Source organism: Lepidothrix coronata, unplaced genomic scaffold (assembly GCF_001604755.1).
Source record: "Lepidothrix coronata isolate B3197 unplaced genomic scaffold, Lepidothrix_coronata-1.0 Scaffold85, whole genome shotgun sequence".
Classification (NCBI taxonomy): domain Eukaryota; kingdom Metazoa; phylum Chordata; class Aves; order Passeriformes; family Pipridae; genus Lepidothrix; species Lepidothrix coronata.
This window is the reverse complement of record NW_016690265.1, coordinates 3,709,804-3,726,883: the sequence shown is the minus strand read 5'-3', so window position 1 is coordinate 3,726,883 and position 17,080 is coordinate 3,709,804. Positions and strand designations below refer to the sequence as shown.

General features: G+C 42.2%; 1 protein-coding gene across 6 annotated transcripts in view; it reads right to left on the bottom strand.

Moving 5' to 3' along the window:
- Positions 1-10,560: 10,560 nt before the first annotated feature.
- The window catches only part of RGS12 (regulator of G-protein signaling 12), an 89,942-nt gene continuing 83,422 nt past the window's right edge, over positions 10,561-17,080 (bottom strand). For all 6 annotated transcript variants that reach the window (XM_017820775.1, XM_017820776.1, XM_017820777.1 and 3 more), the window contains one exon: positions 10,561-15,686. In XM_017820775.1, coding sequence (XP_017676264.1) covers positions 15,328-15,686 — 359 coding nt within the window. In that variant the 3' untranslated portion in view covers positions 10,561-15,327. The remainder of the gene's footprint in view (positions 15,687-17,080) is intronic.

The following is a 17,080-nucleotide window of genomic DNA, read 5'->3' as shown; positions in this document are numbered from 1 at the left end:
TTTAAGTAAGCAGAGCTGTTATCGTTGTTAATCATTAATGTCTTCATGGATAGAAGGGAATGACATGTAGGGAGAGACTCTCCCTAAACCACAGGGAGTTAGTTAAGAGTTTACAAAGTGTCTGACCCTCAGAGATGATCCCTGGTGTAATCAGCAAATATTGAATAACACTTCCAGAGGAGCTGATCCAAAGCTGCTTGCAACCAGAGATGATTTATTATCCAGATGTTCCCATTCTCTCTCTCTTCAGGAGCTAATTAAAAGCATGGTGTATCAAAAACAAGGAGCTCAAAGCAAGCCCACTCAGGAGATGGGATTACATTGCAAAATATGGACCAGATCAATGCCAATATCAAACATAAGGATTACTCATTAACAGATGGTTACCTGCCCAGCTGTGACTTGCAACAGCAGCCTTCCAGCAACAGATTGGGAAAGTTACAAAGAAAGAAAACAGCCATTATTCTGAAAACATATTTTGTGTACCAAAAAGCTCCCTTCTGCCACCATCTGAGCAAAGCCATCTCTGTCTTGTAAGAGCCTGTCTGAGAAAGCTGCAATGCAAAAGCATTTTTAACAGGGATGCAAAGGGTATTGCTAAAATGGAGATTTCACCAGTGGAGTGTATTTCAGCCCCACCTTGCCTCACAACCAAAATCCACAGGTTTGGCTGGTACAACTGTGCCTGTGCTCGAGGCTTTTGCCAGCCATGTCCTGTCAATCAGGGACCGCACCTCTTCACACCCAAAATCCCCAGAGCCACAACAACAGAAAGAATACCATAGTCCTTGCTTAAGTTGTGTGCTACCCTTTGAAGTTTCACCAGCACAGCTATGGAAGGGATATGATTATTTTTAATTTTTTTGACCCAACAAGACCATGGCAGTAGGGCCCAGCAGTGCAGCGGAGTTACTCCCTGCACAATTTTGACATGATGGTTTATCACGTTGGAGGGAATTTGCACTGGCTGCGCTATCACACTTCTGTGGCCTTCATCACAGTAATAGCTCCTGTTAGTACAAGTAGGCATATACAGATTTATGGACTAAGCTTTCCTACTGTGAGCAAGGCTTGGAACAGTAGGAACCAGGCAAATTTGGAATTTTCTTCCCAGAATCCAGCAAAGACCAAACAAGAAGAAAAAAATCTTTACCCCTATGTGTTGCTTGTTGCTGGAAGACTTGAAGTAAATAAAGGTTCAGAATAGACTTGTGGAATAGATTTGTCTTATTTTCACTCATTTCAAATGTGGAAATAGGATGTACAGGCAGTCTGATCTGCCTGGGGTCTCCTGGCAAAGCTGGAACAGATTTCCACTTTCTACTCTCATTCTTAACTTTGACCATCAGGCTTCAAATTAGTAATGCCTGTACAATGGCTTGCAGACATCTGCTTACCACCAAGGCTACTGAAGTTATGCAAAGAAAGAGCAAAAGAATAGCATTAGCTGCTGTTCCATTCAGATTTTGCAAAAGTTCTGCAGAAAGTGAGGAGCAGGGGAGCAAGGAGAGGAGGAAGATACTTCTTTAAGGCTGTGGAAATACCCTCTTCCACCCACTTCCAGAATGAAAATCATCCACTTCCAGGACCACAAACACTGTGTTTCTATGGTAACCAAGTCACCAGGTTGTTGGAAAGCATTTTTGCATACCTAAAAATAACAGAGAAGAAAAGGAAGAATGTTTTCTGTGTCCGTGTGTATACTCCCAGTTGTTGTAGTTTGTAGGAAACGATCTACATCAAGAGCTGCAGAGTGACTTTCTGGGGAGTCACAACTCTAAGCTTTTAGCTCAAACCAATTCCTTAACATAAGAAAAATGAAGAAGCACCAACACCAGGAGCCACTTCAGCTGATAGGACGGTGCTGGCACAAAGCAAAAGGAAAAGACATCAAAGCCAGGAGTTGCAACAGCTGCCAGAGGAGCACCACCATAAAATGGGAATTACCCCTGAGTAAGGTCTGAATAACGACCAAACAGCGATTTCAGGGCTCAGACAGATCTGAATCATTAAAAACCCTAACGGCTACATGTATGCTGCCTGCCTTGGTTCAGCAGAGAGGTGTCTGAACAGGTCTTATGGCCACAGCGAAAAGGCAGAATTTGAGGTGTGGTTTTTTGGTAAATTATGTTAAATGATCAGTTACTCCTTCAGGTATTTATAACCAGAAGAAACTCTGCCTGCCTTCTTCAGGCTTTTTGTAGAATCGGTAAAAATGAAGTATGCCACACCTTTTTTTTTTTTAAGAAACATTGTATCATTGGCAAGAAACTACTCAGAAAACTGAAGATTAAGTTTTGATATTTGAATTCTTATACACTTCAGAGAATGTTGGGCATTTGGGAGTTCATAAGTGTGAAGAGTATGATCTTGGTTAGAGATGTGTGTCACGTGAACCTTGTGGCCATGAGCAGCACAACTGTGCACAGAGAGACAGCTGAGGAGCAAACCTGGGGAGAGAGAGCTGAGATGTGTGAATCCCCTACACTGGTCTGCTTTTATGCCATTCCAGATAGAGCCATCCAGCAGCACGGGCCTGGGTGAGCTGGGAATGACTCCAGAGGCAGAGAGGCACCCACTCTCACATTGAGGTATCACCAGACTACATGTTCTTAAGACCTCTAGGGTGCCTGCCATGAGTGAGATGTCTTCTGCTGCAGGGAGCAGATGCTTTTTGGTTTGTATCCCTGCAGCCTGTGAGACCCAGGGCACTGTCCCAAAACCATCGTCCCATGGGTCGGGCTGATGAGCTGCAGAGCTACTCTCCATAACCTTCTCAAGCCAATTCCTCTGTGACTCACTATTTCCAGTGTAGTGACAGAAACTTCCTATAAAGGGAAATAAGAGTCAGGTGTGTACGGAGCTAATACTGTAACAACAAGGAGAAACACAATGAAGATATGGAAACAATCCGTATGGCAGTCAAGATAAACTCCCTAACTTTAGATTTTAGACTTCATCTAGTGCCCATTTCAGACAAGGCTCTGTAAAACACTAAATAAATACAAATATGTGTGTATACAAATAAGAAATGATACACATATATATGTAAGAAAGAGAAAATCTGGAAATAGGAGCTAGAGGAAAGACTGGGGTTTGGGGGGACAGAATATTTGGCAGCTCCTAGGCAACTCATCCCACAAACAAAACTGAAGCCAGAGTCTGGTTCTTGTTTTCAAAGAAAATTCCATTTTTCTTTTAAAGGAAGGTATATTCTGATTCTTAATTTTGCTGCACATAATATTGAACATTTCCTGTGGACACATAATCCAAATGTATTTGGAGCCAGATTCTGCTACTACTAAAGACAGTGAAAAGTTTCAAAATAAGACTAGGAATTCTTTATCATGTTTGCAGGCTGTAATCTTTCTATATCAAAGACTAAAATCCCTTAGTTTCAGCAATCATTTTCCCCTTTATACTGACATCATGGGAAAAAGAAAAGGCAAATAAACCCACAATAAATTAGGAGAAACAGACAGAAATCTTACTGCAGGCCATGTAGTACATACTGATAATGCTGCCTCATACATTTGCCTTTTCTTCACTTCCCACATTGCAATGTTTTTTATTTCTTAAAATTTAACAATAATTAATAAAAGCCCAGACTGAGTCCAGACTCCAAACTGCTTAGTAATAATGACATAATATTAGCAACCATCCTTAATCATTAAGTATCAACAAGAAGTAAATTAACTGAGTCAGCCATCAATATGAAATAATAAAATTTCAGGGGTTTTTTCCGTCAATTAGTTGACTAGACATAACTGAAAAGACAAGTCTAAACACACACACACCCCCGTTTGCATTCATTTCTATGTACCAGCTACCAAGAAGACCCTGAGAGGGCTGTCCCATGACTGCAAGGTCATGTGTTCTCCATTTTTTCTGACCATTGTAAATGTTTCTGAAAAAACTTCCACTCAGCTACTACAAAACTGAAGAAAAACTATAAACTTTTCTAATGACTGATCCCCCCTGTATTTTTGGAAATTTCTAAGCTTTTTCATAGTAACAAGATAACCCCAACTAACTGGGTAATGTTGCCTCCTAAGATGATCTGACTTCACAGATTTAGCTGGCATTATTGCTATGAAGCCCAGACTCAGCTTCCTGGATAAGGAGATGGTTGCAGGAACAGTGCTGGCAAAAGGAACTAGAGCAAGACCTAAAGTCTCTGCAAGCATGCTCTGCCCAAGACCTTTATACAACCTGAACTGGAAGTAATTAGAAATATTTCTGGCATTAAAAATACAACTTTGGATTTATCTTTCAGGAATGGGTGGGATGCAAGCCAGCCTGTGTGCAATTCTGCTCCTGGTGTACTAGCAAGGGACTCAATGCTGACCAGAGACTGACTCACAGACCAGCTCAACTCTCTTCTTTTTTCCTCTAGGGGACCTGCAAACCACACTACAGACCTTGTTGTCTGTCGGGTGGGATTCCCTTCATCTCTGTTGCTTGAGATCATTCCCATCATCCTGGGAGCCATTACCAAAACTCAGCTGTCCCTGTTACTTAATGAATATCCTAATCACCAGAACTGAGGCTAACACTCCTGGGCTAAAAGTATAGTGACTTATATATATATATATATATATGTATACACACACAAAAATAAGGTAACACAGCAACATTGGGAGTACATGAGGAACCCTTTCTTGTCCCTCCTTCATCCTCCTCAGTTGCCCCAGTATGAGAGGACAGGTCACATCTGCCTTGGCAAATGGTGCAACCTCAATCTTGTCACTTACATTCACAGGCAAGAACTGAGCATCCACCTTCTTTTAAGACTCCTGCAGTGGTGCCTTGAGAAAAGCCATTGTGTTTCTTTTGCTAAAGCAAAGAAAGCAAGCTGAAATCACTTTGCTTGTTTGCTTATTTCAGAAAGAAAAAAGAACAATTTTGGCTCAAATCAAACTTAAAAGTTGAGTTATTCATGTGGGCCTTAAACAGTGCAGGACCCAGCTACACTGCAATCACAAACATCCCCTCATTTCCCTGGAAGCTTCAGAAAATCCAGGGGGAAAAATATTGACATGGTTTTGGCTTTCAGAGAGAGGTGGGTCTCAGTCCATCCCCTCCTGCACTAGACTTTGCTGTCAGCATTCACAGTCCCCATACTGCACATAAACTCTGCCACACTGTACCAGAGCAAACAAACCCTTTCACAAACCACCCTCCCCTCTCCTCAAGGCAGCAAGGCTGGTAAAAGCACAGCTGCAAGAGGCTGGTTGCTGAGCAGCTGAGACCCAGCAAACACAGATTTGGCACTGCAGCATTTAGCAGATAATCCTGGGACAGAAAGATACGCCTTCATCCAAATGTTTACTCCTCCTCACTCCCCTCACCTCCCACGCTCCCCCAGCACCTCCAGCAGCTCTCCTGGCTTCCCTCACCTGCAAGCTCACAGATCTGGGGTTTTCTGCACCGATTTCCTTTCTGTTCTCTCCAGGGACTGAAAATGAAACTGTTCTCAGATCTATCGTGTCTTTTTTTTCCATCTCACTCACTCATCACCCTCATCCCCTCTGACACATTGGCTGTGGATGTCCCATCCTGGCCCACGACCTTGCCAGCAGTCTCCAATGCCTCACAGTGTTCAGCAGCAGAGGGACTATCTTCCTTCTATGCTCAAGACAGTCTCATGTGTTACCAGGTTTTTCCTTTTTCCACTGCCTTCTGCAGGGCTTGGGACTCTCCTTTGGCAGCTCTGCAGATCTTCACACTACCATCACATCTCCCTACGGACATGGATTTTCTCCACATGATTTCTCCAGTTGGCCTTGGCATGTTTCTGTTAAATATCATACTTCACCAAACCCCTCATCCTAGTGTTTTTCTGGCACTTTTACCCTCTTATCTCACTGCTGCCCCTCAGACGTGGCCTCCTTGGTTGCTCTCCACTAGCACCTTCTCTTCCCATGCTACTGGGTCTGCACTCAGACCTATACCAACCTCAAAGTCGCAGACCTCATGAGTCCCTCTCCAGTCACAGGGTATTGTATTCACCTCCCTCCCTCAGTCCAGAGCTGCACAGCCTGTCCTGATGGTCTGTGTCACACAGGAGCAGGCACAGGACCCTCCACAGCCCAGCACCCAGAAGCTGCAGCCTCTCAAACAGGATCTGCAGCAGCAACACAGACCCGGGCCACCCCCTCCTCTTCTTCCAGCACCTAGGAAGGCTCTCCTCATTATTTTATACTTTCCCTGTGTCTGTAACCCTACTTCAGCCTTTCACGTGACAACTGCCAACACTTCCCAAAGAGGCATATAACACATCGCTCAGGCTGAACTCTGTGAGTACAATCTCCTGTACACTGGTCCCCATTGGCATGGGTGGTTGACCTCAGCAGGATGTGGTATCAGACAAAATCCTGATGGTGATTTTTGTCTTTTCAATTGACCACGCTTGTGTGCACTGGTTTTGTAATGGCTTCATGTGTACTTCTCTGTGAAACCTCATTTTTAGCCAGATACAGCCAGATACAGCCACCGCAGGTATCTATTGCAGGTACATATTTTTAAAGCCTTTCCTGCAACTGTGCTCATGAATATTTTTTTTGATGCATCCAGAAAACTTCGTTTCTGTTCTGAAGAAAATAAATCATATAAAAGTTGCAATGGAAGAGCTGGGCTTGAGCTGCAGAAACAAAACCAACCTGTGCTTTTATATCCCTGATCACGCAAATCTGTGAGTGATTTGAAGCTCTGCTACAAGCTACAGTATGCTGAATCTTAATTTATACATCCCAGACATCGATCTAATCTAAGCTTTTAGAAGTCCATTTCATGATAACACTTAGTTCTGTTCATACACCCAGATGTCATGATATATCTAAAATACTATGCCTGCAACCAGTCTAGGATGTGTTTGCATGAAGAGACTCCTACTGTATGAATAAGAGTGGAAAGTAGGTAACTGTATTTTTCAAGGACTTTGGTATAAACCTTTGCCAATAACCCTGGCTGAAACAGTAGGCCCATATACAGAGGCGTACGGGGTTTTTTTAGCTGTGTACTCACTGAAAACTGACAAGAAGAGGTGTGGAGGCACCCACCTTCCACCGATGCCAACACATTTAGGTAACTTCAGCACAGGCTGATTTGCAATTGTTAGGCATGTACATTTTTAGCTGTGCTCAAATTTCTGCTATTCCACCCACTTGCTTCATTAGCATATTAGACGCCCCCATGGCATACTTTAAAATGGTCTATAAGTCAAGCATGTGTGAGGGAAGGTGGCTCCACTTCTGCAGCTGAAGTATTCCCTTTTGAAGGGGGAAAGAGCACTAACAAGGAAGAGACAGCCCCATGGGAAGCATGCCAGACCCACAGCCTGCCTCAACTTTGGGATGATTTCCTGTGGTAAGGTGGAGAGTATAAGGTTCACATATAATGCTCTCAATTATTCTGATTGCAGGCCTAATAATATTCTGTATGGAAACCTGTATATACGTACACATCCACATTTTCTGTATTTTTTTCATATATATATATATACACACATACATACATACAAACCTGTAAGAGACTCCTCCAGCTTCTCCCCCCAGTCTCTCTGCTGCCAAGTTCTTGTTCCTGTGCTGGAGAAGGACCCTTGGACCTCAGTCCCATGCTCCAGGATACACTTAGGAGAGCTGGTAAGCAGAGAGATAAGGCTGCCTCCTGGAAGGAGGGGCACAGTGTCCCTTACCTGGGCACCCCTCTCACTGCATACAAAAGCCAAACTACTAGCCTACTCTATTATCTCCCTCTGTCCATGGTCTCATCCTTTTGGATACTGCTGCACAGTTTTTTCACCAAATCAATAGGGATTCTGTCCCTGACAAAATTCCAAGGCCGTTTTTCCTGTACTCCTAAAGGTAAGGCAGGCAGAGATGTCCCAGGAAGAACCAGGTGAGCAGGCCTTTCCCTACCGCACAAATCCTGACTTCAGAAGTGATTGTGTACCACTCACTGTCTCATCTCTGGCCTCTAGAATAGGCTTAGGCTAAAGATTTCACAGCATGATCAATACCTCTGCCGTATTTCCTTCTCTCTCTCTTTTTCCCCCCATTTTCCTGTATCTCCAGTGCCACTCCCTGTAATTGCTGCAGAAATGTAATCGCTGCTCTGTGTAATTGCTGCAGAAACAATCGGAGCTGTCATTGAACTACATTGTTCACAGATCAGGAGGAACTGGCAGATCAGAGTCACCTCACCTAGTTTCAGGGGCCTCCTGCATATGTATTTACATCTGAGGTAGGTATCAAGGTTCACAGCATAAGCAATGGAGACCTTGAAAATATAGAAAAGTTAAAGTTAAGGTATGAGTCCCCTGTCCAAAAGTATGTTTCTACTCAAGGATGAAGCAAATCATTCTTTATGTCCATGGACAGTATTAAACAGAAAATTCTTTATATCCACAGACAGTATTAATTATATCTGTAGCAAGTACATAAGGTAAAACCAGTGTTTAGGATACAAAGGCAATTTTGGAGTAGACACCTAATGTTAGGCAAGATCCCAACTGCATTCTCCTGAAAGAGAAATCACGACTTTCAGATCAGCTCTGCTAAGTCTATTTTGAACTAAACTGGACTTTCTTTTGCTCACAGGAGGCCAAATTCTATGTACTACAGAGCTGTCTAGCAAGGAAAATTATATCTTATGATATCACAGAGTGGGTGCTTTAGTGGGATAAGCAACAAATGGCAGCAGAATCTCATACCTCTGTATCAGTCCCTTTCCCACAACAGCATAAAACAGGCAAGATGCAATGGGAGAACCAGCTTTCTCCAGAAGATGGAGGCAGTGCAAGACCAGTGGAGCTTCCCCATCCTGCATCTTCCCACAGGAGATGAACAGCTGACTGCCTTCACCCTCTCTCCAGGGAATGAAGTTGTGGCATGCGTTGTGCTTTGGATTTTCTAACACACACATGCTCACACTTTAGTCAACGCTCAAATGAGTAAGAGCAAGATCAGAGATATGTGCCCACCATCATGGATTATCTCCTGGTTGCAAACAAGTTTCAGCTAACTGCTCTGCGTACAGAGGGCTGATCTCAGCCAGGCATTGCTTCATCCTGGCTATAGAACCGGCTCTGGAAATTTTAAAATCACAGAAGAGGTCGAGGTTATGTAGCTGTTGTTGATGGATTTCATGTGGTTCGTATACTGGTAAATACAGGTAAATAGCTACTGAAAAGGATGCATGTGCAAGTCTATATATGAGGGAGAACAGTAATTAAAAGGGTAGTTTCTCCTCATCACATTGTTTCATATTTACAGAAAAGACTCAAAGCATTAAGAAAGACCCCAGTTACCTCTTGCAGGAATGGGGGGAAGAATTAGTTCCATTTTTGTGCCCTGGTCTAAGAATGTGCCACTCCAATAGGTTTAGCTTTAATCAGATGAACTTCTAGCAGACCTTTAATTTCCTTATCAGTCTGGAATTGAGGTGTGAATCTGCACATAACTGAGTTATGTACTATTTTGAGATCGTGAGATCTTTGCAGGCAGAGAATGCAAATGAGGTACAGGTTGGTGCTCCCTGGCAAAGCAGACACAAGGTATTTAGGAATACACTTCCCAAACTTGGTCTCCAGGGCCTTCTCCAGTGATGTGGGTGAGTGGCCTTTACAGCACTAGCCCTGACACTTGCTGCAGGCTATGGGCACTTGGAAATGCTCTGGTGGTTTTGCAGCTCTGTGTACCGGCAGGGATGGGATTCCGCATTATCACTGGAAACTGGGATGAGATTATAATGGGCAGCATTATAATGATGCATGGCAGCATGACAACATCTCCAGTGCTGTCATGGACGTGGAAGATTTAGGTTTCATTCCATTCCCATCAGTCATTATTTTCTACTATTGGTACTTAAACTTCTGTATGCCCCCTCGATCTGGTACAGATCTTTCTAAGCACAAAAAGGAATGTGGATTGAAGGACTGAAGGACCGTTGTGTCACTGACACAAGTCAGCGTACACAGACACTGAAGCCCTGTTACCCCTAGGTATTTTCCCCCTTTTCTCTCTGGTAGGTAGAGCATCTGTATATTTTAGCAGTGCTTGCTGCAAGGGCAGAGAAGTTCTGATGCACTGGTCCCCTCAGACCACCACACAGATCTAGACAACCCACCACGACTATGCAGAAGAGAAGCCAGAGGAGGATTACACTGTACCTGGAAAACATTTGGCTATTCAGGCTTGCAATCCCTTTGTGTTGCTAGAACCGAGCAAAAGGAATTAATTAAAGGCTAAAAACATACCCTACTATTATTAAATTCCAGAGCATGAGCTATTTTTAAGGTATATAAATATTTGGCAGAAATTCTTAAGAATCCTCTTCTAAAGGAATTTCTTTATGTAAGCTAGGTTTAAGAAGATATCTTTGCAGAATCTAATAAAATGCAGGCAAGTCTCAGGTTGTCTCATTCTTCCATTTAAACTGTGATGTCCAAGTGGCAGCAGGTCCCAGAATAACTGAAAAAATCTTTTTCACATCTTTTCCCTACATGGAAATTAGATATCGATGAAACATTATCAGTACCAGTGGCATAAATTATTTACTTACTACATATCCAATTAACATTTTTAATGAGTTTGACACACTTAAGATTCTATAAACATTATTGTGCAGTACATGATTTCTTAATACTTTGGGGAGAAACAAAAGTAATGTGCGTTTTCATATTAGAAAGTGATCATATAGACATTTATAGACAAAATCACAAATAAAACAAGAATACAAATGAAGTTCTGTACATCAGCATTTTAGACTGTACAACAAAATGATCAGTTGGGACAAAAAATATAAACAATTTTCTTATCTTTCACACAAGCAATTCAGAGAGCATCTTGGTTCATGTGCAACATCTTGGATTTGCTAACATTTTGAGTAATGCAGGCAAGATTTGCAGACACCTGATCATCTAGCACTTCTCAGGAGATTTTTTTTTCTGAAAAAAATCAAGACTAAACCAGCTAAAAGTGACAGTTGGTCTAGAGCAAGGAAATAGTTCAGTAAGATCAATGAAAGCTTTTCTTGTTTTAACTGGCATTGGATTAGGGTTCACAGATCTCACGGTTGTTCAGTGCCCCGTGATGCTGAGCTTGGGATGCTGTTCCAAGAGCACAGAGAGAAGGGCTTGGATGTGCCACTTGTTTTTGCTGAGCACACCCACACTATCACAGAGCAACAGTGTTGTCACACAGGTTTGCTACAAACCCACAAAGCTTGGAAATCCGCCTGTTCATGCAGAAACTATGGTTGTTTCTAAAGCCAAGTCAGTGAGCTGTGGTTGGGAGTTAGGAAGAGTGCCTCAGACCTGCAAGGGTTTTGGCTTCTCACACCCCTCGATAAGGACCTGCCATTGGGCCTTTGTGTAACTGAGCCTTTGGAAACTTTTCAAAGTCTTTGAGAAACTGTGAAAAGATGCCTCCAGGTGTTTGCATCACACTACTACACACTTGCCTGGTCTCCCAGCTACCAAGTATCTTAGAAGAGACCATTTTAAATTACCATATTTGCTATCAATTCTACATTGGAGAGGTCTGCATGAGCAGCAGCACCACTACAGAGAAACAACTACTGGCAAGGATTTCAGTTTTGTGGCAAAAATCAAGCTACTTCCAAAGAATCAAAATATGCTCGTAAGTCCTAGTTATCTCTGCTACAGTGAGACAAGGAGGCTACTGGCTGAGCCATGTCTTTTAGAAGTTTTCTGTTAAGAACAGTAAATTCCAGCAGCAGAAAAGAAGCAAGAATAATGCAATGCATGCTACAGCAAAGCCGCAAAGAAGCCAAAACTTTCACGCAGAGAAGTAGTGCCTGAAGGACCCAGCATCCTTGAATGACATCAAATAGCCCCCAGAAGACTTTCAGGGGCATGAGAAAGGACACAGTATAGCTCAGGTATTGGCTCCTTCCCACAGAGCAGTAAAGCTCTTGCAAAGTCTCTCTGCAAACCCTGTTTATGTGTCTTCACAACCCATTGGTTCCTTGTCACGCAGTCCCCCAGAGCTAAAGAGAGCAGTGGTTTATTTTGCATGTGTGTTATATCACAGATTTGTTGACAAGGCACACAGCTACAGTAATCCTATGGGGAAGTCTCGTTGCAAGTTTACCTATATGTATATTTTCTATTCTTCACAAAGCTTTTAAAACTAAAACACAACAAAACTGCGACGTGTGGAGCCAATGAGGCTGAAACCACCACAATTGAAAATCAGATACCATGACAACAAGTGAAATATAAAACAACTGTTAAATAAGATTTAGAACGCTGCAGGGTTTTCCAGGTGTTGGGGTTGGGGTTTTTACATCACTGGTTGTTACAGTTTCAGGTTTGAGTACTGATACAGGTCAGTGGATCTCCCTCTTTCACATAAGAGGATGGAATAACTGAATTCCCCTCTATTTATCACCATGGGATTAGAAAGACATTAAGAGTAACTGCAGAAGTGGAGTTTCAACAGGGAAAAACTGGGAAAAGTAAAAGAGAAATAAAGCCACATAAAATCTGATTATCTTTAGGAACTAGATGGCAAGATAAAGGATCAAGCTATCAAGCAGGGCTTCAATTAGGCTGATTTTTAATTTCAAGCAGATTTGATTAGTAGTGGAAATCACAGTATGAGGAGGCAATTTAAAATCACATAACAATGTCGAAGTCATACAGTAATTAGAAAGTAGACCACACTCCTAGTAAAATATTGGAAATCATCAGCCAGAGACAGGCTGTCCATATTCCTTTTTATTAACTCCTGATTCCAGCAGGTTTAGCTTTCATATTCTGCCAGATATTGGATAGGAAAGCTAACATTATTAATTATTTCTAAGTCTAAGGAATTAATTTCCATTAGTCCTAGATAAGAAGACATTCTTTTAAACAATCTGCCAATAACTGGCATGACAGTGTGGTCTAGGGAGAAACGGCTTTTCCCATGTCCCTTTGTTTACAGGATTTCCAGGCATTATGCCAAGATTTTTCTCTATGTTAAAGAAAACTCTGTTCTTTCACATCCTTCCTTTTCCTGCATGCAGCTTGACTCCCATGCTGTCAAATTCTCTTTGAATCCTTGATACAGTCAAATCCAATATGTTGCACTCAGAATTTATGAACAGCATTTTTATTTGCTTTTTTTTCCAAACACAGCAGGCTGGGGAGAGAAAACAGAAGATGAAGAAAGAGCTCTTTGATTTATACCTGGCTTCTATTAACTTCATCTGATGGCCCCTAATCCTTGCATTAGAAAAGTGTGAAAGTCAATCCCTATCCGCCCTTTCCATGGCACTCAAGGTTTTTCAGCTGATATTGCATCTCCCCTCAGCTTTCAGTCAAAGAATTCTGTATTGCTCACTACCAGTCACTTAAGAGCACTTGCACAACATGAGATAAGCAAGCTTGTATCGTCTAAAATACTGATCAGAGATTAATAAAGACTGTAATTGCTGTATTTGAATTTCAAGTTTTTACCATTAGGATTTTATTTTTCAAGACACAAAAACAGTGCAAAGCATATCACAGGTAAAAATGCCCTCTCTTGAGTTTGACTGCAGTAATGTTAGTCTTGATTAGGATGAAGCTATTGATTTTCCAGACACGGGAAAAAGTTGTGGCCATTTATTTGTGCAAAGAAATATTCTCTCATGGGCAATTGTTAGCAAAATGCTACCAAAAAATAACCAAAAACCCCAACAACAACAAAAATAGCTTTAAAAATACATAGATATTTAAATGTTTTCACATCATTGGGCTTCACCGGGCTATGACTGGTTTGCTACATTCTGCCCGCTGTGTTTCCCAAATCTCTAGTATCGTTACACCACCATGATTTTATCAGGACTCTCAAATTAGTTTAAAGCAGGAAAGTTTTTAAAAGAACAGCTATTTTCACAGGATATATCCTCATTCAGGCCCACACAAGGGTTTTCCTCAATATTGAAAGCAAAATCAATTACAGTAGAAAAGAATTAAAGTATTAAAGCTAATGGGTGTTGTATCCCTTTATATCACTGGAATATTTGATGTAATGCTTAAGCATTAAGCCTAAGCTTTAGTAATCTTACTTTACAATTACAAAATCTTACATATCCTCTTTCTCGCCTTACAGATTTGAGTTTAAGAAACTGACTGACAGTGTCCAGTACCCTCCACTATTCAGAAAATTCATGATTCTTGGTATGCTTTAGGAGCAAAGAAAGAGAAGTTAATCAATAATTACTGTGATGCTTTAGACATAGTGCCTGTGCGGATCTGCAGTTCAGGAGCTATGCAGCATGACTTCTTAAGTCTCACAATAATTGCAAAGCAGTGAACCACCAGAAGTCTCACTATATCCACTCAATATGATGAGCAGCTGTCCACCAATCTCATTTCTTTTTGTACCCTTTTGCATGTCCAGGCTCAAAACCTCTTCTGAAGAAATGGCAAAGGAGAAAAAGGACGAGGTGGCAAAAAAGAACATGTTCAGCAGTCTTAAGTGTCTTTTCTTTCTCAACTCTCCACCCAAGGCTAGAAAATTAACTGAAATAAAACGAATTACAAGAAGAAAGAGAGGCACTGAACCACTTATCGAAAAAGCAGTAACAAAGTGCCTTACCCCAAAGCTAAAAGACACTGAGAGCAGTGATGAGGAGGGACCTGACAACCCTCACACCACTATGTAATTAGATATATATTTTTGGTATGGAAACATCACCAGTGTTGGCTACAAAAGCAGCTATTATTCCCAGCACAGGAAATTCACAGTTGGAGGGGGGGTTGCCTCTTACTGCTTGTATTACAACGGTTATATTGCATATATCCAGGCAATGGACTGAATTCCAGTTGGACCTCTTCCCAAATGTTATGAGACAGACAGGAATATATTAAGAAAATAATCCTAATCTCTTTACATCAGTAACTGATTTTACTTACACTTCAAAAATCTACTAAAACACAGGGAATCCTGCAGACAAGAGAAAAACATTAGAAGATTAAACTGAAATTATCTTAAAAGGTTTGGCTGGGGGAATTTAAAGTAAGTTTGTCTTGAATAAAGACAAGAAGGGTAGGGGTGGAAATAGCATTTTTAATTGCACTGTGCAATGGAATTATCCCAGAGAAAATTATATAGAAATGGTAAAAGTACAAAGCTCAATACTTTCACTGGAATACTATCTTTTCATTCTAGGGCTTCTAACTCATATCAGAAGTGATGGTATGGCAGGCTCTTTGAAGGCAACTGGGCATTGAAAACCACCTATAACTTGCAGAAACACCTCTCTAAGGCATATCTCCATTGCTGCTGATGCCAAGCAAAAATACCAGAATATTTAATTAAAAACAGAGATTTAAACAAAAGTTGCCTTATACTCAGTGGCCTTATTCTTTTCGCTCTTGACAGCAATCAGAGACGGAAGGTCTGATGTCCTGTAAACTCCAGTCCTCATCCTCCCTTGGCAAGATCTCAGTTCAGAGACGTAACCTTCAAAGCTGAGGTTCCCTTCAGAATCATCGCAGGACCGCGTGCCAGCGTCTTCCAGTTTGACTCCATCCACATCGATTATCCTGTTTACAGGGAGCTCTGTTCCAGGATTCCCTCTTGCACCAGGAGGATTAAAGCTTCTGCTCGTCTTTGCTTTGTGAGAGGTCTGCTCACAAGAGTTTCCTGAAGTTCCTTGTGAATCTTTTTTCTTTCTGTGGTTTGCACCTACCAGAAGAGTTAAAAACAAACAAAAAAAAAAAAACACAGGAGAGTTATGTATCTTCTGGTTTTAGCAGTTTCCAATATTGCAGCTTCCTCTGAGGCCCTAATGGTAGATAGCCAGCTGGGATATTCATCTACTCCATCAAAGCGACTTACTGATGTACCAGGTAGGTAACTAAACATTAGATCTCAAAGATCAATGTAAAATCTTACTACATATCTGTCTTAATTTAGCATTTTTCAGAGTTTTTAAAAAGACTCCATTAAAAATAACTACTTTGTATAATTTTGTACACCTCTAGAACAAAAATTCTCATAGCGGCAAACCCAAAGGTGAAGGAGGAGAATATAGAGCTTCCAGTGGGGCAGAATGGGACATGTTTCTTCACTTCAACTGGCCTCCAAGACCAGATCTCTGCTGAGATATTATTTTTACTTTACTAGGGCTTAATTCTCTACCAGACTAGGAAGGGATGACTTGAACTTGTAGTTAGTACACTGTCCTGAACTGCAACCAAGCAACTATGGGCCATGGTTTACAGGGCAAGAATAAAAGAAACTTCACAGAATCATAGAATTGTTCAGGTTGGAAGGGACCACAGTGGCTCATCTCGTCCACCCTCCCTGCTCAAGCAGGGTCATCCTAGAGCACGTGGCACAGGATTGCATCCAGACAGTTCCTGAATATCTCCAGTGAGGGAGACTCCATAACCTCTCTGGGCAACCTGTTCTAGCGCACAGTCACCCACACAGTAAAGAAGTTCTTCGTCATGTTCAGGTGGAATTTCCTGTGCATCAGCTTCTCCCTGTTGCCTTGTGTCCTATTGGTTGGAAGCATTGAGAAGAGCCTGGCTCCATCCTCTTGACACCCTCCCTTCAGCTACTTATACACGTTAATGAGGTCCCCTCTCAGTCATCTCTTTTCAAGGCTCAACAGTCCCAGCTCCCTCAGCCTTTCCTCCTAAGAGAGATTCTCCAGACCCTTGACCAACTCTGTAGCTCTCCTCTGGACCTGCTCCAGGAGCCCCATGTCTCTCTTGTTCCTGTGGAGCCTGGAACTGGACACAGCTCTCCAGGTGAGGTCTCAGCAGGGCTGAGCAGAGGGGCAGGATCCTCTCCCTCGACCTGCTGGCAACACTCTTCCTAACGCACCCCAGGGTACCATTGGCCTCCTTGGCCACAAGGGCACTGCTAGCCCATGGACAGCTTGCTGTCCTCCAGGACACCCAGGTCCTTCTCCAGAGAGCTGCTCTCCAGCAGGTCAGCCCCCAGCTTGTGCTGGTGTCCAGGGTTGTTCCTCCCCAGGTGCAGGATCCTGCATTTGCCTCAACCCTTGTGGAGTTTCAGGTTCTTCTCTGTTCAACTCTCCAATCTATCAAGGTCCCTCTGAAGGGACC